This window comes from Muntiacus reevesi, chromosome 5 (assembly GCF_963930625.1).
Source record: "Muntiacus reevesi chromosome 5, mMunRee1.1, whole genome shotgun sequence".
In the NCBI taxonomy this organism is placed as follows: Eukaryota; Metazoa; Chordata; class Mammalia; order Artiodactyla; family Cervidae; genus Muntiacus; species Muntiacus reevesi.
Genome location: NC_089253.1, coordinates 71,121,049 through 71,143,604, shown reverse-complemented (window position 1 = coordinate 71,143,604; position 22,556 = coordinate 71,121,049). Strand labels below are relative to the sequence as shown.

The 22,556-nt window shown below is 36.3% G+C and overlaps 1 protein-coding gene across 8 annotated transcripts in view; it reads right to left on the bottom strand.

Moving 5' to 3' along the window:
• MARK1 (microtubule affinity regulating kinase 1) overlaps positions 1-22,556 on the bottom strand; it is a 142,524-nt gene that overhangs the window by 24,647 nt on the left and 95,321 nt on the right. For 6 of the 8 annotated variants that reach the window (XM_065938364.1, XM_065938365.1, XM_065938362.1 and 3 more), the window contains 6 exons: positions 20,626-20,682; positions 12,668-12,904; positions 12,461-12,580; positions 7,183-7,282; positions 6,039-6,151; positions 3,205-3,358 (listed from right to left, as the gene is read on the bottom strand). In XM_065938364.1, coding sequence (XP_065794436.1) covers positions 3,205-3,358; positions 6,039-6,151; positions 7,183-7,282; positions 12,461-12,580; positions 12,668-12,904; positions 20,626-20,682 — 781 coding nt within the window. Of the gene's footprint in view, positions 1-3,204; positions 3,359-6,038; positions 6,152-7,182; positions 7,283-12,460; positions 12,581-12,667; positions 12,905-20,624; positions 20,683-22,556 lie in introns of those variants that run through there. The other 2 variants (XR_010663477.1, XR_010663476.1) reach the window with 2 other exon arrangements.

Below are 22,556 nucleotides of genomic sequence, written 5' to 3'. Positions count from 1 at the left end.
TGGTTTTTTGACAAAATAAACAAAATTGACAAACCGTTAGCAAGATTCATTAAGAAACAAAGGGAGAAGAACCAAATTAACAAAATTAGAAATCAAAATGGAGATATCACGACAGACAACACTGAAATACAAAGGATCATAAGAGGCTACTACCAGCAGCTTTATGCCAATAAAATGGACAACTTGGAAGAAATGGACAAATTCTTAGAAAAGTATAACTTTCCAAAACTGAGCCACAAAGAAATAGAAGATCTTAACAGAACCATCACAAGCAAGGAAGTCTAAACTGTAATCAGAAATCTTCCAGGAAACAAAAGCCCAGGACCAGATGGCTTCATAGGTGAATTCTACAAAAAATTTAGAGATGAGCTAACACCTATCTTACTCAAACTCTTCCAGAAAATTGCAGAAGAAGATAAACTTCTAAACTCATTCTATGAGGCCACCATCACCCTAATTCCAAAACCAGACAAAGATGCCACAAAAAAAGAAAACTACAAGCCAATATCACTGATGAACGTGGATGCAAAAATCCTTAACAAAATTCTAGCAAACAGAATCCAACAACATATTAAAAAAATCATACATCATGACAAAGTGGGCTTTATCCCAGGAATGCAAGGATTCTTTAATATCTGCAAATCAATCAATGTAATACACCACATTAACAAATTGAAAGATAAAAACCATATGATTATCTCAATAGATGCAGAAAAAGCCTTTGACAAAATTCAACATCCTTTTATGATTAAAACTCTCCAGAAAGTAGAAATAGAAGGAACATACCTCAACATAATAAAAGCTATATATGACAAACCCACAGGAAGCATTACCCTCAATGGTAAAAATTGAAAGCATTTCCCCTAAAATCAGGAACAAGACAAGGGTGCCCACTCTCACCACTACTATTCAACATAGTGTTGGAAGTTTTGGCCACAGCAATCAGAGCAGAAAAAGCAGCAAAAGGAATCCAGATAGGAGAAGAAGAAGTGAAACTCTCGCTGTTTGCAGATGACATGATCCTCTACATAGAAAACCCTAAAGACTCTTCCAGAAAAGTACTAGAGCTAATCAATGAATATAGTAAAGTTGCAGGATATAAAATTAACACACAGAAATCCCTTGCATTCCTATACACTAACAATGAAAAAAACAGAAAGAGAAATTAAGGAAACAATACCATTCACCATTGCAACAAAAAGAATAAAATACTTAGGAGTATATCTACCTAAAGAAACAAAATACCTATACATAGAAAACTATAAAACACTGATGAAGGAAATCAAGGAGGACACAAACTGATGGAGAAATATACTGTGCTCATGGATTGGAAGAATCAATATTGTCAAAATGACTATACTACCCAAAGCAATCTATAGATTCAGTGCAATCCCTCTCAAGCTACCAATGGTACTTTTCACAGAACTAGAACAAATAATTTCACAATTTGTATGGAAAAACAAAAAACCTCGAATAGCCAAAGTGATCTTGCGAAAGAAGAATGGAACTGGAGGAATCAATTGCCTGACTTCAGACTCTACTACAAAGCCACAGTCATCAAGACAGTATGGTACTGGCACAAAGACAGAAATATAGATCAATGGAACAGAATAGAAAGCTCAGAGATAAATCCATGAACCTATGGACACCTTATCTTCGACAAAGGAGGCAAGGATATACAATGGAAAAAAGGCAACCTCTTTAACAAGTGGTGCTGGGAAAACTGGTCAACCACTTGGAAAAGAATGAAACTAGAACACTTTCTAACACCATACACAAAAATAAACTCAAAATGGATTAAAGATCTAAATGTAAGACCAGAGACTATAAAACTCCCAGAGGAGAACATAGGCAAAACACTCTCTGATATAAATCACAGCAGGATCCTCTATGACCCACCTCCCAGAATATTGGTAATAAAAGCAAAAATAAACAAATGGGGCCTAATGAAACTTAAAAGCTTTTGCACAACAAAGGAAACTATAAGCAAGGTGAAAAGACAGCCCTCAGATTGGGAGAAAATAATAGCAAATGAAGCAACAGACAAAGGATTAATCTCAAAAATATACAAGCAACTCCTGAAGCTCAACTCCAGAAAAATAAATGACCCAATCAAAAAATGGGCCAAAGAACTAAACAGACATTTCTCCAAAGAAGACATACAGATGGCTAACAAACACATGAAAAGATGCTCAACATCACTCATTATCAGAAATGCAAATCAAAACCACAATGAGGTACCATTACACGCCAGTCAGGATGGCTGCTATCCAAAAGTCTACAAGCAATAAATGCTGGAGAGGGTGTGGAGAAAAGGGAACTGTCTTACACTGTTGGTGGGAATGCAAACTAGTACAGCCACTATCGAGAACAGTGTGGAGATTTCTTAAAAAACGGGAATTAGAACTGCCATATGACCCAGCAATCCCACTTCTGGGCATACACACCGAGGAAACCAGATCTGAAAGAGACACGTGCACCCCAATGTTCATCGCAGCACTGTTTATAACAGCCAGGGCATTATAAGCAACCTAGATGCCCATCAGCAGACAAATGGATAAGGAAGCTGTGGTAAATATACACCATGGAATATTACTCAGCCATTAAAAAGAATACATTTGAATCAGTTCTAATGAGATCAATGAAACTGGAGCCCATCATACAGAGTGAAGTAAGCCAGAAAGATAAAGACCAATACAGTATACTAACGCGTATATATGGAATTTAGAAAGATGGTAACGATAACCCTATATGCAAAACAGAAAAAGAGACACAGATGTACAGAACAAACTTTTGGACTCTGTGGAAGAAGGCAAGGGTGGGATGTTTTGAGAGAACAGCATCGAAATATGTGTATTATCTAGGGTGAAACAGATCACCAGCCCAGGGTGGATGCATGAGACACGTGCTCGGGCCTGGTGCACTGGGAAGACCCAGAGGGGTCAGGTAGAGAGGGAGGTGGGAGGGAGGATCAGGATGGGGAATACATGTAACTCCATGGCTGATTCATGTCAATGTATGACAAAAACCACTACAATATTGTAAAGTAATTAGCCTCCAACTAATAAAAATAAATGGAAAAAAAAATCTGTAATAACTGGGGATGACACAAGGACATAAATATGTGAACTGTATAATGCTTAACAAAAAATGCAAGTTTGGGCAGACTTGGTCCGTCTTTGAACTTATTTGACTCTCCCCCACCATGATCACTAAAGCGTCGCTGCTTCTGGTTTGCTGAGATGCTCCGCTGGACTTTCAGGTGAGCAGGGGACTGCAGAGTGCTGTTGTTTAAGTCACTGCTGGGCCGGGACCTCTGACATAAGTTTCCACTGGATAACGATTCACCACCTTCAAACTACAAGAAGAAGAAAGACAGCCAGCATTTTAAAACAAAAAAAGTTCATAGAAACAAAATACACTCTCAGTCTTCCAATTTATCCCAAGTCATACAAGGAGCAATCAGAAATAAGAAAATGAAGTTTGGATACAGGTCTGAAACTTGGCAAACAGGAAGGGAGAGGATCAGCTAGGACATCCTTCCTCAAGAACGTGTCATCTTCTGTTATCTTGAGCACATGGCTTTGGGTCTTCTGGGTCCAAATAACAGCTACCAATTCTTGAATGGTTATTATATACTAGCTGCCATGCTGGAGGATTTCCCTGGTGGCTCAGATGGTAAGACTGGGTTCGATCACTAGGTCAGCAAGATTCCCTGGAGAAGGAAGTGGCAACCCACTCCAGTACTCTTGCCTGGAAAATCCCATGGACTGAGGAGCCTGGTAGGCTACAGTCCATGGGGTTGCAAAGAGTCAGACACAACTGAGCGACTTCACTCACTCAGCTGCCATGCTAAACTTTCTATATGTGTTATTTTCTTTAATCATTACAGCAAACCTATAATCTATTAACCTGTACTTTTTAGATGTAAAAATTGAGGTTAAGAGATTCAAGAGACACCTTTGGGATTTGAATTCAGGTATAGCTGGGATTCAAACTTGGGATGAGACCTAAAATTTTTACTTCATACACACACACATTTTTTTGTTTTGTTTGGCTTTCTCCACCACATTCACAAAACAAAAATGAGGTTTACTGGCTATGACTCAGAAATTATCTCGACTTAGAACTAAGCATGGTAAACTGGGGATTGATATACTATCCTCTCTGTAACACAAAAGTATTTTGTTGCCAGTAACTTCTTACTGAATCACTGGCTTTCCAATGGGAAATCTAATATGCAAAGCTGCTAATGATAAAAAGCAGAGTAGTACTGATAATGAACACTTTAAAAGACAACAGCTAACACAAAGGACATAGTAATGTGCCAGAAAGTGTTCTGAGGACTTGAGAAGTATTAATTCATTTAAACTCTTTCAGTGACGCTAAGAGGTAGGTACAATTACATCCTCGTTTTATAGACCAGGAAATTGAAGCACAGAGAAATTAAGTAAATTGCCTAAGTCACACAGCTTGTTAGTGGCTGTGCTAGGGGAGGGGATGGGTCGGAGTTCAAATCCAATGACTCTGGCTCCAAAGCTCAAGCTCTTACTACTTATAGTAGTTTTACTAATTTATATCAATGCAATTCAAACTTCATTTTAATTCATGCATGGGATAGGTTGTATGCTTATAAAATTTAAATTAATAGGAAAGTTAAAGATCTCAGGAGTAAAATCTAAAATACAAGTAAAAACAGGTCGAAGTCTTTATAAATAATCATTTATACTATTTCCCACTTCTTAAAATTCTCTTGGCTTGGCTTCTCTGACACCACTGCCCCGGCTCTTAGCATTTCTACTGAAGACCCCTTTCCTCTGCTATAACAGTACCTACCTGGTAGGGCTGTTGAGAGGATTAGATGAATTAAAAAAGTAAAATCCTTAAAACAGTTCCTGGCACATTACTGGGAATTAATGCTATTCAACTCATTCCCTTCAGATCCAGATCTTTATATCCAAATGACTACTGAAAAGCTCCAACCAACAGGAAGTTCAAATTCAACCATCCCAAACTGAACAAGCCTCCCATCTTCCCCGAGATTCACTCTTTTCCTGTCTTGACAAATATGTCTTACATAACCAGTCACCTACGCTACAAGTAATTTCCAACAGGTTATCAAATACTGTTAATTCTACCTCTTACATGCCTTGGCTTGTTGTGGGCGTCCGTCCTCTCACATCCCAGAGTTTCCTGTGCACCCTCTCCTCAGAGCATTTCCCACACCGTACCACACTACGGACTGATTCCCTCCCCTCCACACTGAGAGCAACCTGAGAGCAGAGACCGTCTAATCTTTCTATTCCAGTATGTAGCATGATTTCTGGTACAAAGCAGGTTCAATAAATGTCAGCTTAATGTACTGATTCACTAATAGTTACTATCTACTTATAAATAATTTAATCCTATTTTACAAAATGCCTCCCACCAACTGTCAAAGCTCTGGGCTATTCTTGACTCTCAATTTATACCTTTGTATTTGCTGGCCCAAAGGATCATTTGCTTTTATGGTTCAATAACCACTGGCATAGTGACTTCTTTACTCTCTCTCTACCTACTATAGACCTCGACTGGCCTTGAGAATTCCCAGTTGATGTATAAAAACACTTGACACTCTACAAGGCAAAACATATCACAAAATGACCCTTCCCTGGGCTCCCACCTGTATTTTGTTTTAAATGCTGTTATGTCCCTTTGTTTCAGTTACTGGTGTTCTGTGCACCAGGAATAACCATGTTGCCTTTGGAAGGGCTCTTCCTTTTGGGGGATGCTGTTCTCAAGGACCCGACTGAACGGAGCCTCTCAGAGCTAAGCAAGACACTGCCTACTCTTTCCAAACAATCGCTTCATGTTCAGAGAAATAAGATTAGTTCGTAACTTAGCACTGTGAATTTTGAATTCTAATAAATAAGAATGTTAGTGTTTTTATATTTTTTTTCATACCACCTACAATATATTTGCTAATATTATATCTATACTTAAGCTGTAACTTAGCTTAAAAAATAATTCACATTAATCTGAAAAGGTGAAAAACTTACTTCAGGTGGTTTTCTACCTAGCAGAATATAAGTAGCCATGACTTCATCATATTTCTGATTTATTAAGGCATCATTTATCTCATCTCGTACAAAACCCATGGTGATCATGATATCTAGAAATAAAAAAATGCGAAATTTCTGAAAATGAGTGTATTTTAGTAAACAAACCAACAAAAATGGGCAAGTTTGTCCACATTAGATATGAAAACTAAGTTCTAACATTTTAAAGTGTAACTTTAATATAAAAACTTCTGATCTACTAATATACAGATTCTAAGTAGTTAGATACTGTACATTCCCAGTTTTTCAGGCAGAAACTCTCTCATGAGTCAATATATTCTCAAGCCTACTCCATTTCTGCCTAGCACATTCTTGAGCTGAATTCCTTTGTCCAGATAGATACAGTATCTGTCTGTGACACACACAGATTATCTTCTCTCTCTTGCAACACATACTCAGGCACTCATGGAGTGGTTTCTCTCATCACTTGACAAATTTGTTTTCTGAACTGTAGGCAGGTTGATTCTTTGGAAGGCTTGAATTCCACAGTTCTGATCAGATTTCTAACTCCCTCAAATGCTCTTCCTTTGCTGTTCTGCCCTCAAGCAAGACAGGAGCATAGCCGAGATGACTCAGCTCTGAGTTTCTGATGACTTTGAGAAGGAAGAGGGAGTAGGCTGGAAGCGGACACTCACTGACTGGGTGTGGAGGATGGACCCTGCTGAATTAGTGGGAAACCAAGAGGGGACCAAAGTGCTCCTCCCGCTAACTCACTGACTCTATATTTTTGGTTAAAATACGTGCTATATTTTGCTGATATTTATCAGTCTGAACAGTGCTGATCTTAAATCAGTCATTCCTCTTGTTAGGAACTGTTGAAAGAAAAGGATGAGGCTTATTTACATTGTTTCCATTTTTATATCACTGTTGCCAACAATTGTTTTAGATTATAATACATGAGAACAAAATAAGGAACTTGAATTTTGCAATGTTTAGTGTATATCTGCAGAAAGAAAAGATGATACTGTAAGCATTTTACAAATAAAAACTCCTTCCAATTACATTTTAAACACAATTTTGGTAGACTAAAGGACTCTGACTTATAGCCTAGGGACAGTACCTCTCACAATACTTAAATGCTTACCTATTCTTTTTGTGTCATTGAAATCTGGTTCAGGCTCAGCATATGGCTTTAGTTCTTCTTCTTCATGACCAACATTCATCCATCGATCTTTCATTATTTGCTAGGAAATAAACTCTACATTATGTTTGGCTAATCAGGACATTCAACCACTTATATTAGCTCTTTTTTGAGTAAATGTGAAATTTGCTAGTTTAATTAACAAGAATCATGTGACATTTTCAAACTAAAGTTACTGTTTCTAGTTTAATTAGCAGGCCAACAGAAGGTATAGGCCTGAGACATACTTGTATTAATACATCTTATGACAATTATACCCATCATCCTGCACACTCACCAAATGAACTGACTCAAAATACACTGCCTACTGCCTATGTTCCTCTAAAAGGAGTACTTTCACATTTGAAAATTTTAACACAAAAACCTACTGATTTTAACTTCTGTGTCGTAGTTAAGAATGATGAAGAGATTTTTCTCTTGGCCTTCTACCAAATATGTACCGTGCTGATTTTAAAATCATCTGCTATATTTTAGAATCCTCACTAAAACATTAGGAAAGAAGAGATCATAGGAAATGGAAATCAGAGTTAGTCAATGATGATAGCTTAGAGAATATGGGAAGAGAGGACAGTAAAGATTTAAGTCTAGAACCAGGAATTATTAAGAATCAGTGTGAAAACAGGCACTGGTGTGCATTACCAGAGTCAAATTTAAGCTGACACTGAAACAACAGTCAACCCTGGGCTATTAAAAGGCAACCTGGGAGAGGCAGTCTATGGAACAAGGAAACTATTGGCAAACCATACATCACATAAGGGGTTAATATCCAGAACATATAAACAACTTCTATAACTCCATAACAACAAAAATTGCTCAAAATAAAAAGTGGGCAAAGGGCCTGTATAGGTATATGTCTAAAGCATATATACAAGTAGCCAATAAGCATGTGATAAGAGGCTCAACATTACTGATCATCAGGGAAATCAAAATCACAGTGAGATAATCACCTCATATTTGTTAGGATGACAACTGTCAAAAAAAAAAAAGAAAGAAAATAACAAGTGTTGGTGAGAATATGAAGACATTGAAACCCTTGTGCACTGTTGGTATGACTGTAAAATGGTATTGTTACTATAGTAAACAGTATGGAGGCTCCGTAATATACTAAAAACAGAACAACTATCTGATCCAGCAATCCCATTTCTAGGTATATATCCAAAATAACTGAAAACAGGATCTTGAAGAGAAATTTCATACCCATATTCACTGCAACATTATTCACAACAGCCAAGATGTAGAAATAATCTAAATGTCTGATGGATGGATAAAGAAAATGTGATATGCACATACAGTGAAGTGTTAGCCTTAGAAAAGAAGGGAATTCTGCCATATGCTATAATGTGGATGAACTCTGAGGAGACTGTTAAGAAAAAATAGCCAATCACAGGAAAGCAAACACTGCATGATTCTACTTATATAAAGGATCTACTTATATAAAGGATTGTTTTAAATAAAACTCATAGTAACAGGAAGTAGAACGTTGTTTGCCTGCGTTAGGAGGAAGGAGCAACAGGGAGCTATTGTTCAATGGCCAATACACTGCACTAGACCAGGTGAACAAACTAATCCATTTCAGATTTCATTTGAGATACCTCAACACAAGAAACAAGAGGACAAACAAGACTCCAAAACTGAACAAAGTTTACTTTAGCCATCACTGCCAGTGAACAGAGATGACTACTTGATGAGAAACTCTAGCACAATAATGGACATAGATGAATTATAAAGAATTAAACAAATTAACAATAGAAATAAAAACCCTACACATAGGTCCACACATTAAAAGACTATGGACTTTAGATTGGCCAGATGAAAATACTTTTTCTTAAATCGTTTTAGCCTTTGTAAAGTATACCCCATATGTATCTGAATTTGTACTCAGAAATTTTCATTTCAAAAATGGTTATTATTGTTGCTTTTTGTTTTACTACCACTTGCACTAGGCAAACACAAGCAAAATTTTTAAGATTATCTTAGCAGCAGCTGAAAAAGATGTTAAAAGTAGAAAAATACTTCTTGAGGACTAAAAATGACAGAGAAAAAGCAATAAGGAAGAGCTTTGCTTTAGGCTCAAACTGTTATTATTTTAAACATTTTGGTTAAGGACTGGAAATATTAAAGAAAATATACAAAGATGAGACAGCAGAAGAGTTTTTCGGCTTCTTTCTAAAAAAAAAAAAAAATTCAGACATACCAATATTCTAATGGGGAAAAAAAACAGTGCACAGCATGAAACACAAATCATTTTAAAATCACATGTGATCCTGTCTCTCCCATTATGATCCCAATTAGGAAGAGCTGAAAGCATTCATATACACAGCCTAAGAAAGGTATATAACTATTTAGATCTAGAAACAACCAAAGGTCAAGCAAGGATAATATGAAATCAATTTCATTAATTTTTTTCTCATGGAGGATTAAGGCACATAACTTATAAGGCCCTGAGAAATACACAGTCATATCTAAGAAGCAACAGGAAGGTGTGTAAGTTATATAAGAAGTTTAATAAGACAATAAGCATATTACTTGAATCAAGATTCTTTAAATCAAATTTTAATATTAGCAAATTATATAGTCAGGAAAGACTAGAGTTTACTCAGTAATTCATGATACTCAAATCACTGAAAAAAAATCAAGTTCCATTAAAAAAAAAATGGGACTTGGGAAATATTTCATATCAAAATGTACAAAGTTGATATAAGTCTACAAAGCTGATTAACCAGACTCCTTCAGTCAAGCAGCTAAAGGGACACAGAGAGCTTAGACATGAATAAGCACCCTTAACCTATTCATTAAAAACACTGAGCATTATCGCTAATAAAAGAAACACAAATTAAGGCGATTATGACTGTATTACTAGCACAAAGACATCAATTACTAGAAATTATTCTATCCAATACAGAAACAAGCTGTGGAGAACAGATACTCTCAAGTGCTTTAGGTCACATACAATCTTTTGACAATGATACACAGGACCTGGCAGACTGCTTATGCCTTCTGACTCAGTAACTATGGGCTTGCGGAGTGTTCATCTAAGCATATATCCCAAAGGAAAAAAGTTTATCACATTAATTCTAGCAAAAACAATGAAAACACTTAAAATATGCAACAAGCAAGAAAAGAGTTAAACTTTGATACATAAAGGGAAGGAGGTCATTCTCATGATAAAGCAAAGAGTACAAACTATAAACGTTTAAGTTAAAAGTAAAAAAGAATGCAATATGACATGAAAACATTACTGTATAAAAATTTGTTTACCTACTGTAGACTGGTGTTTTGAAAATGGCTGTTTTTAAAAGTTCATAGATTTTAAATTGCAAAGTTGACAATAAAGTTCATAAGAAAATAAAAGTGAAGACTAATACAATTTTTAACATCATTGTTATTTCTAAGGGAGTTTCTTAAGATTTTGTATAAGAAATCTTTTATTTAAATTGGTATCAGGTTTCTCTGGAAAGTCAGCTCTGGGAATTGTGAAGCAGAACAGCCTTTGTATAGTGATATCTGCAATATTATGGTAACATTTCCAGTGTAGACTCCTGGTTCCATGGCTGGAAAACAGTTTTGATAAGCTGAAACAGGAGGTTCCAGACTATACTCAAATACATCAAGTTGAACTTCTGATGAGCAAATGTTTTCATAATTTGGATTTTTAATTCTACACAGAGAATTCTAATACTTTAATCCTTCACATTTTAATGTTAAGGATAAAAGAGTTAAATATTTGACTATTATTGCAAATGAATCATCGTTAAGACATCAAGTACATCTCATCAACTGTACAGAGATTTTAACATCCATTCCCTTTAAATAAATTTTGCTGGTCTTTTTGCTCTGCTGATTAGCTGAACTGATGCCTCAACTCTGGAGATTTTTTTATTAAGTGGCATGCATATAAACTTGACTCCAGTGATAAAAACGGGTCACAGAGCAGGATGAAGAGAAGTTTTTGTCCCTATAAAATTTTAGAACTGATGAGTGTCCACAATTTTAACTATTTCACTTAATTTTGTATTATAATGTTTGAAAGTAAGTTTAGAAGAGCAGTAATATGAAAAGTGGGCTTTTTTACAGCATTGATTTATCTATTAAAACATTATTAACATGTCATTTGATTCCCAAAGGAAAAAAAAAGAAACAGAAAATTATAGGAACTGATCACATTTAAACAAATAATTCAGTAAAAAACATCTGATGATTGATTCACTGATATAAAGCATTTAACTTCCCAGTGGAAGTCACCATCCCTGAACTTCCACCCAGACATACTGCATCTTTCAGTGAACAGTACTGTGGTAATAAAGTCACAAAGCCCAAACTAACCTGAGAGCTCTGTACACAGGGAAGGCTCACTATAAGGCTGCCTCCTAACCAGCATGGAGTCCGTGCCAGAAAGCCCCATTGCTACACTAAAAAAGTACAGTTTACATGAGGTTAATTCTCTGAATTTCCTACCCTATCTACTAAGGCAAATAAATGAAGACAAAAAAGTAAGAGAACAACACACGCTGAATCTCTGAAATTACTTTAGTACAGGTGAAAATATTCTTAAAAACAGATGGGCAAAATACTTAATAAGTTGTTCAGATTACAGCACCAGAAGGAAAAGATGTTAGACCTTTTTGGTTACATGAGCCTCTGACATCAGTGGGTGCAATATACTTAATACTTTTATACTAGCATCTATTATTATAAATATCTCACATATGTGGAATGTATATAGGCAACAAAACAGTGTGGTAAGAAATGAAATACTTGTTTCCAACATGTTCTAGCTATTAAACATATCTAATTTCTTGTACTGACATTGAGAGGGTTCTACGGAATTTTTTACTACCAGATACAGTCGTGGAGCATTCACTGAATTCAAATTTCACTATCTTCTTTCATCCTTGAAATATTTGTACTTTGTAAATACAAGTTTTCTATATTGGACCAAGCAATTTCTGACAGAGGCTAGGTTTTCCTTCTTCTTCAACTAAGTCAATCTTATCCCTATTTTGATGTTGTTTGAATACTTCATCGCAGGATGAAGAAGAAATAGGAGTCTCTAGAGAAACCCACTGCACAACTTTTGAGTAGTGAAAGCATCATGTGACCTTCTCTAGTTTGAACAAAAGACAAATGAGATGATCTGGCAATTTTCCTAAAAAAACACAGGTCAGTTTCTCAAATATTTTAATTGTCAAATTTTAAACATAGGGTGGAAGAAATTACTTACTTCTAAGCTGCCTCTCTTAATTGGATTCAGCACTAATAATTTCTTCAAAAGGTTTTCACAGTCTGTGGACATATAGAAGGGAATACGATACTTCCCTCGTAAGACCCGCTCCCGCAGTTCCTTAGAAAGCAAAAGAAAGCATTTACTGCTGGCTGATGAAATCATCGTGATTGGGGACAGAACATTAATAGCGAATTTAGCCAATACCTTTAAATTTTGGCCATCAAAAGGCAAGGAGCCACTGACTAACGTGTAGAGAATGACGCCGAGGCTCCACACGTCTACTTCAGGCCCGTCATACTTCTTCCCTTGGAAAAGCTCAGGAGCGGCATAAGGTGGGCTTCCACAAAATGTGTCCAACTTGTTCCCGACTGTAAATTCGTTACTAAAACCAAAGTCAGCAATTTTAATATTCATATCAGCATCAAGGAGAAGGTTTTCAGCCTAAGAAGAAAATAATAAAAAGGACAATGTAAAGAGCCTACACAAAATAAAATGTTCATTATAATTGTTCAGATCTTAAACATGTATTCTTGTCTCTCTTTTTAAGATTATGTGAATTTTTTATTACTTAAAAATTTTTTCCAAGCTTCACTGAGGTATGACTGACAAATAAAAATTGAATATATTTAGGCTTTACAGCATTACTTTTTAAAAGGGTATACAAAGTGATAATTCAATAAACCTATCCATTGTGAAATGATGACCATAATCTAGTTAATTAACACATCTATTACCGCAGTTACTTTTCCTTTTTTAAAGTTTGTTATTAATTCTTACTGGAGTTTAGCTGCTTCACAGTTCTGTGTCAGCGTCAGCTGTAGAGCAGAGTGACTCGTTTACACGCATACACCTGTCTGCCCTTTTCTGGATTTCCACCCCAGTGAGGCCCCACAGAGCACTCAGGAGGCGTCTCTGCGCGGCGCGGGAGGCTCTCTTTAGTCACCTATTCTACACGCAGTAGCGTATATACGTCGGTCTCAGTCTCCCATTTCTTGTCTTTCGTTTTTTTTTTTTTTTTTTTGTCTTTCGTTTTTAAATATAACGTCCAACTGAGAAGCTGACCAGAGTACTCCAACGTCTGATTGTTCAGAATTACATCTATATAGGACTGAATTTTAACACTATCACTTCATGGCAAACAGATGGTATATAAAAATGGAAACCACGACAGACTTTATTTTCTTGGACTGCAAAATCACTGCAGACGGTGACTGCACCCATGAAAGTAAAAGATGCCTGGAAGAAAAGCTATGACAAACCCAGAGAGTGTATTAAAAAGCAAAGACATCACTTTGCCAACAAAGGTCCACATAGTTAAAGCTATGGTTTTTCCAGTAATCATGGACAGATGTGAGAGCTGGACAGAGAGAAGGCTGAGTGCTGAAGAACTGATGCTTTCAAACTGTGGTGCTGGAGACTCTTCAGAGTCCCTTGGACTGTAAGGAGGTCAAACCAGTCAATTATAAAGGAAATCAACCCTGAATATTCACTGGAAGGACTGATGCTAAAGCTGAAACTCCAATACTTGGGCCACCTGACGCAAAGAACTGATTCATTGGAAAAGACCCTGATGGTGAGAAAGACTGAAAACAGGAGGAGAAGGGGACGACAGAGGATGAGATGGTTGAACAGCATTGCTGACTCGATGGTCATGAGTTTGAGTAAACTCCAGGAGTTGCTAATGGATAGGAAGCCTGGCGTGCTGCAGTCCATGGGGTCGCAAAGAGTCAGACACGACTGAACAACGACGACAAAGATTGAATTTTAACACTATACAGGAAGGTTTCATTTATATGCATATATGTAACTCTTTGGGCTTCCCAGGTGGTGCTAGTTGTAAAGAACCCACTTGCCAATGCAGGAGATGTAAGAGATGCAGGTTCAATCCCTGGGTTGGGAAGATCCCCTGGATGAAGGCATGGCAACCCACTCCAGTATCCTGGCCTGGAGAATCCCATGGACAGAGAAGCCTGGCAGGCTACAGTCCATAGGGGTGCAAAGAGTTGGACACGACTGAAGCATCTCAGGATGCACACGTGTGTGACTGTTTAAGAAAGGTTATTTAAAAACTGTTTTCTCCCAGAGATCATTTTAAGCCTAACTTTCTTCCTTATGGTAAGAAACATCCTGAAATTGTACCTTAATATGACCTATTCTAAAGAATATAAGTCAACAAAACACTAATATGCTATGGGGTTAAACCAACCAATTTACCCAAATATGCTCTGTTTGAATAGAGTATCACTGGTTAGAGCAAGTCAGGGGTTCCATGACTAATGAATTCATTCCTTGTCCTCTCTTGCAAAATGCATCCTCAACAAAGTTCGATCCTTCCAGTAAAAGAAAGCAATACAACACTAGCCTCCATTAGGTCTTACCTGTTTTAAGCCTCTTTTTAATGTTCTAAAACTAGATTCTTTTACTGGAGGTTTATTATGATAGAAAGAAGAGATTTCTCCCTATGTTTTGAAAAACAGGTTTTCTAAAATATTCTTGAATCAAAACCATTTAATGAAAAACATTTAAATGTACCTTTTATACATGCAAGTAATTTAATAAAGGACTTGCTTTTGTACACATTGTGTTTCATTCTATGCTAAACTGACAGACTAACAAAATTATCACTTAGTTTGTAGATGTGTTTTATCAGGTTACAAAATGGAGTAAAATTTGACTAAAACAAATCCAGAGTTCTCTACACCACTTAAGGGTCCAACAGTCAGCAGAGCTCAGCAGTCAGCCCATCATATATCTTCCTTCCCTTACCTCCTTCTTTTCTTAAGAAATACTAGTTTGGGATATTTGTTTTCATCCTGTTTCAGAAAATAAAGATACAGATAATTCCAAAAATATGCAAAAAATGTGGTGTATTTTAACAGCACACAGATTTGGAAGATTTATATTAGATCAAAACGTTATGGACTATGTGACAAAACCAGGTTGCTTTGATGTTTTGATGTAAGGGTCTGGTGATTGTAAATTTCTGTGGCATTCTGGGAGCAAGCTAGACTTAGCTCAGTCTCTCTAAAGATGTCTGGATAGATAGCAAAGTACCCAAGGCTGCCCCAGAAAAGGAGAGCTGGAGAAGGTTTTGAGGTTTCCTCCCAAGTGCACACAGGAAACTCCCTCCACAGGACTGGAGGAGAATCACAAGGTGATGAATTTTTTTTTTTTTTTTTTGGCAGATATATTCCATTTAAGAAATGAGACAACAAACTAGGAGTCAAACACACAGGCAGGGAAATAAATAGCTCTCTTCTTTCTCTTTCTTTGCAGCAGTGATTTCCCTTTAAAAGGCTGAGGGAGGAAACTGAGAAATAGAAATACTTGAAGCAGGAGAAACTCTATAACCTCAGAAAAATGGAGCAAAATACAGTGCTAGACTTCAAACAACTATTTAGGACAGTATATTCAAATATAACACGAATTACTGTGAGTAACTAACATAGGCAATGGGAAAAGAAGTTAAAAAAAAAAAAGACTCCGAGATAAGGAACACGCAAATTAAATTTGGAAAAAAAGAGAAAAGGGGGGAAAAAAACTTTTTTAGACGAGGAACTTTTTACCTTTATTTTTAAAAAAATCAATTTGGCCTCAACCATTTCTTTCTTTTTTTAAAATTATTTTTAATAAAAAAACATAATTTAAGAGAAGTATCAATAACCTCAGATATGCAGATGACACCACCCTTATGGCAGAAAGTGAAGAAGAGCTAAAGAGCCTCTTGATGAAAGTGAAAGAGGAGAGTGAAAAAGTTGGCTTAAACCTCAACATTCAGAAAACTAAGATCATGGAATCTGGTCCCATCACTTCATGGCAAATAGATAGGGAAAAAGTGGAAATAGTGGCTGACTTTATTTTTCTGGGTTTCAAAATCACTGCAGATATTGACTGCAGCCATGAAATTAAAAGATGCTTACTCCTTGGAAGGAAAGTTATGACCAACCCAGACAGCATATTAAAAAGCAGAGACATTACTTTGCCAACAATGGTCCATCTAGTCAAGGCTATGGTTTTTCCAGTGGTCACATATGGATGTAAGTTGGACTATAAAGAAAGTTGAGTGTCGAACAATTGATGCTTTTGAACTGTGGTGCTGGAGAAGACTCTAGAGAGTCCCTTGGACTGCAAGGAGACCCAACCAGTCCATCCTAAAGATCAGTCCTGGGTGTTCACTGGAGGGACTGATGCTGAAGTTGAAACTCCAATACTTTGGCCACCTGATTCGAAAAGCTGACTCATTTGAAAAGACCCTGATGCTGGGAAAGATTGAGGGCAGGAGAAGGGGATGACAGAGGATGAGATGGTTGGATGGCATCACCGACTCAATGGACATGGGTTTGTGTGGACTCCGGGAGTTGGTGATGGACAGGGAAGCCTGGGGTGCTGCGGTTCATGAGGTCGCAGAGAGTCGGACACGACTGAGCGACTGAACCGAACATGATAATTTGATATACATACACATAGTGAAATGATTACTAAAGTTAATTCACATATTTCCTCACATTTACCTTTTTTTGGGGTATTAATGATGGGAACACCTGAAATCTACTCTCTAAGCAAACTTCCAGTACTTAATACAGTATTACTAACTTTTGGGGGGTGGGGCAATACTGCACAGCATGTGAGATCTTAGTTCCCTGACTAGGGATCCAACCTGTGCCCCTTGCATTGGAACCTTGGAGTTTTAACCACTGGACCACCAGGGAAGTTACCAATTATTAACTTTTTGGATTATATATCAAAACTCAGGCAACCAAAGCAAACATAAACAAGTGAGACTATATCAAACTAAAAAGCTTCTTCACAGCAAACAAAACCATCAACAAAATGAAAAGAAAACATACAGAATAAGAGAAAATATTTGCAAACCACATATTTGAAAGGGGTTAATATTTAAAATATGTAAGAAACTCATGTGACTCAATAACCAAAAAACCAACCAACCAGGTTAAAAAATTGGCAAAACATCTACATAGACATTTTACCAAAGAAGACATACAGTCAACAGGTGTACATGAGTCAGGTGCTCGGGCCTGGTGCACTGGGAGGACCCTGAGGAGTCGGGTGGGGAGGGAGGTGGGAGGGGGGATCGGGATGGGGAATACGTGTAACTATATGGCTGATTCATGTCAATGTATGACAAAACCCACTGAAATGTTGTAAAGTTATTGGCCTCCAACTAATAAAATAATATTTAAAAAAAGAAAATAAATAAATAAAAAAAAAATAAAGGAAAAAAAAAAAAAAAGAAAAGTTGCTCAACATCACTAATCATCAGAGAAATGCAAATCAAAACCACAATGAGGTATTATCTCACAACTGGATAGCTATATGAAAAAAATAAAAGATAGGTGTCACCAATAATGTCAGGAGTTAGAACACTGTGTTCTGTTGGGAAGGCTGTAAATCGGCATAGCAATTCTACGAAACAGTATAGAGGTTCTTCGAAAGCTGAAACTAGAACTACCACATGATCCAGCCATCTGTCTTCTTGGTCTACCTAAAGAAAATGAAATCAGTTCCTCCAAGAGGTATCTGCCCTCCCATGTTCATTGCCACCATCATTTCTTGACTATCACACATACCTTAGTCTAAAGTATGCCAGTTTATACTAATCACATGCATTTGATATTCATAGTAGTAATAGTGTTACTCGCTCAGTCGTGTCTGACTCTTTTGAGACCGCATGCATTGTAGTCTGCCAAGGTCCTCTGTCCATGGGATTCTGGACAAGAATACTGGAGCAGGTAGTCATTGCCTTCTCCAGTGAATCTTCCCAAATCAGGGATCAAACCCAGGCCCTCCTGCATTGCAGGCGTATTATTTACCAACTAAGCCACCAGAGATTCATAAAAACATTTAAAATTTTCCTAATATTTCTCTGAATTTCAATGTAAGGATGAGCACTGGCTCTTACATCAGACAAAGCTGGATTTGTACCCTGACCTTACTTCTGATGGAATGGGGCCTCAGGCATTTTTAATTAGGGACAAAGTTTCACATTTATGTATTAAGAGAAGCTAATTAACAGAATCAAATCCTCTCAACCTTTAATGCTAGAAAACCTCTCATCCACATTTTCTTCATTTGCTCAGTGAAAATACTGCCTTTTAAGAAAATATTCCTATGATTTATGTCAGAGAATTTTGCCTCAGTTCTCTCCTAGGAGTTTTATGGTGTCATGCCTTGTATTTAGATCTTCAAACCATTTGGAGTTTGTTTTTGTATATGGTGTGAGAGAGTGGTCTAATTTCATTGACTTAAATGTAGCTGTCAAGCTTTCCCAACACCACTTGATGAAGAGACTATCTTTTCTCCACTGTATACTCTTGCCTCCTTTGTCTTTGACATAGATTAATTGATTATAGGGGTATGGGTTTATTTATGGGCTCTTGATTCTGTTCCACTGATCTATGTGTCTGCTTTTATGCCAATACTAAGCTGTTTTGATTACTGTAACTTTGTGGTTATCATCTGAAGTCTGGGAGGGCTGTGCCTCCAGCTTTGTTCTTTAGTGTCAAGATCGCTTTGGCAATTCTAGGTCTTCTGTGGTACCATATAAATTTGAGGATTATTTGTTCTAGTTCTGTGAAAACTGTCATGGAAGTATTCCTAGGAATTATGTTACATTTGTAGATTGCTTTGAGGAGTGTGGCATTTTACCAATATTAATTCTTCCAATCCAAGAGTATGGGGTATCTTTCCATTTCTTTGGATCATCTTAAATTTCCTTTATCAATATTTTACAGTTTTCAGTGTTGTAGGTGCCTATAGGTCTTTTACCTCCTTAGTTAAGTTTATTCCCTCAGGCGAAAGATATAAAAGCAAAAATAAATAAAAGAGACCTTATCAAACTTCAAAGCTTTTGCACAGCAAAGGAAACCATGAAGAAAACGAAAAGAGAATCAAGGAATGGGAGAAACTATTTGCAAATTTTTTAACATTTTATTAACAAGGGGTTAATACTCAAAATATGTCAACAACTCATACAACTCAATAATACAAAAAAACCAACAGGTCAATCAAAAAATGGGCAGACAACCTAAACAGTCACTTCTCCAAAGACATACACGATGGCCAACAGGCACATGAAAAGATGCTCAACACTGCTAATTATTAGAAAAATGTATATAAATATTTAGCAAAAGCACAATGAGGTTATTATTTCACCATGGGCAGAATGGCTATTACCAAAAAGTCTACAATTAATAAATGCTTAAAAGGGTGTGAAGAAAAGAGAACCCTCCTACACTGTTGGTGGGAATGTAAACTGGTGCACCGGCTATGGAGAAGAGTAAGGAGGTTTCTTAAAAAACTAAAAAATAGAGCTACCACATTACCCAGCAATCCCACTCTTGGGCATATATCCCACTCTTGGGCATATATCCAGAAAACACAAGAACTCAATTTGAAAAGATACACGCACACCAATGTTCATAACAGCACTATTTACAACAGCCAAGATACAGAAACAATTCATGTGCCCATCAACAGATAACTGGCTTAAGAAGATGCGGGATGTCTGTGTGTGTACATGCAGAATGGAATATTACTTCACCATAAAAAAGATCGAAATAATGCCATTTGCAGCAATATGGATGGACTAGAGAATATCATACTAACTGAAGGAAGTCAGACAAAGAAACCCAAATATTACATAATATCATTTATATGTGGAATCTAAAAATAATACAAATGAATCTATATACAAAACAGAAACAGACTCATAGACACAGAAAACAAACAAATGGTTACCAAAGGGAAGAGGAAGAGGGGAGGGATAAATTAGGAGTATGGGATTAACAGGTACAAAATACCACAGATAAAACAGATAAGCAAAAAGGATTTCCTGTATAGAACAGGTAACTACATTCAATGTCTTGTAATAACCTATAATGGGAAAGAACCTGAAAAAAATATATGTATAATATATAACTGAATCACTGTACACCTCAAACATGATACTGTAAACCAACTACACTTCAATTTTAAAAAAAGAAAGAAAATACTGCCTTTTATAAAAAGCTGCTGTAAAAATTAAATAAAAACTAATTTTCTTCTATAATGTCTGGCACAATCATGCAATCAAAAAAATGGCTCTGACAGTATCAAATATCTGTTAATAATAAGAAGTTTTTGTTATAAAACCAGTTGCTTACCTTAAGATCACGGTGAACAATGCACTTTTGATGACAATACTGTACAGCAGATACAATCTGAAATAAATATTTGGATAAAAGATTCAAAATTATTATAGTAAAAGCATCCATTTTTCCCAATTATTATTCCAATTAGAGAACTTACTAGCTTGGATTTCAGTTACATTTAGTAATTTCACTGCACCTTTAGTTTAGAAAACCATATGTACTAAAGTGATAAAATTTTCACTTTTAAATTCAGACAATGTGGAAAAGTAGTGTTCTCTTGCTAAAATATACTAAATATTTATCAGAGTGCCTGAAGAATTTTCCTATAGGTTGTTATATTTCTCTGTTTACACAATCAAATGTATACTTCATAGTTTTGGGTCAAATGATTTACTCCACTGTTGGAATAAGAATTTTGGCACACATGAATCAGCATTTCAAGATAGTTGGTTCAAGTTCAAAATGCAAAACTCTATTTTAAGAATTACATTAAATGTGCTCAAGGCATGTTTCTCAGGGAGGTCAACTGACTTAAGAATTTATCAACAGGGCATTTAGCAATACTGTATTTTTGTCTGTTCATATATTACAAAGCAAAGGGAAAATTTTTGAGCCTTAAAAGGAAACCTAAGTTTCAAAACAAAAGGGATAAAAATGAAATTTAACTTTTAACCTGTCACTAATTCAGCTGGGCAAAGTTACCCTTGTAACCAGATTCTGTATGCAGTCTTAATTTCTATTACCTAGGGCTCTTTGGGGATAACTGCTAACCAGGAAAGAACCCAATGGCTTAATGGTCAAAGATACAAGTGAGAAATAGGTTATAAGCAATTCTATGATAGTTATATACTTTTATTACATAAAATACAGAAATGGAAACTATCTGATAGCAATCAGGTAAGAGCTACTTTATACATATATGTATGGCCATTTTAGCGCAGCAGAACATTCAGGTCTGTGGAGTCAGTTAAATGCAAACACGGTCTGAATGTTGAGTATTGGTTAGGCATTTACAAATGGGAACAGAAATGAGATTTTTAAAGTCTAAGGGTGATGTGAAGTATGGCCACGCCAATAGGATATTGGTTAGGGGGAAAAAAAACAACTTTGAAGTAGTACAAGTGAAGCTATATTTCAGTATTATAAAATTATTCTAATGTATATTAAAATGGTTCAAAGACAGAGAAGACATGAATTCAAAACAAAATCAACATACAATGAGTAAGATGTAATTCTATTAAACTCAGTTTGATCCAACAGTTTATTGAGTACCTGCTATGTGCAAGAAAATGTGCTAGTTGCAAGGGGAACACAAAATGAACACTACATGCGCACCCTGCCCTTAAGGAGTTTACAGTCTGATTAGGAGGAAAAAATATGTATACGAGTAACTATATATATAACAAGGCAGAATCATAGAAGCAGAGGTACAAAGAAGCGAGGGAATAATAAAAATAAAGAATAATTTCCAGTTGATTGGTGATACTAACATTTGATCTAAGCCAACATGAAGGACAAATATTTTTAAATGTGGAGGCTTGGGGATGGGGATGTAGGGGGTAAGGGGGTAAAATGCCTACTGTGGAGGCAACACAATGTATCTGAAAAGTAGGTTGGAAGATGGTAATACTGGGAGTTAAACCTGGATAGACAAGTTGGTAAAAGTCTCTGAATTCCAAACTAAGCAGGTGCTACAGAACCATGAAATATTTTTGAGCAGAACAACTGTGAATGATTATAATCAGTTTGAAGTGTGAGTCCCCCAAATACAGCAGAACCCTACAAGTAATATGTAGCATTCATTTTCTTGGCTTCAAATTGTAATATCCAATTTTCACCAAAATATGTTCATTAGTTAAGATATGCATTTATATGTAAATATTAATTCAACTTACTGAATATATTATATAGGCCATAGGACGTTCATACTATAAGGCTATTTT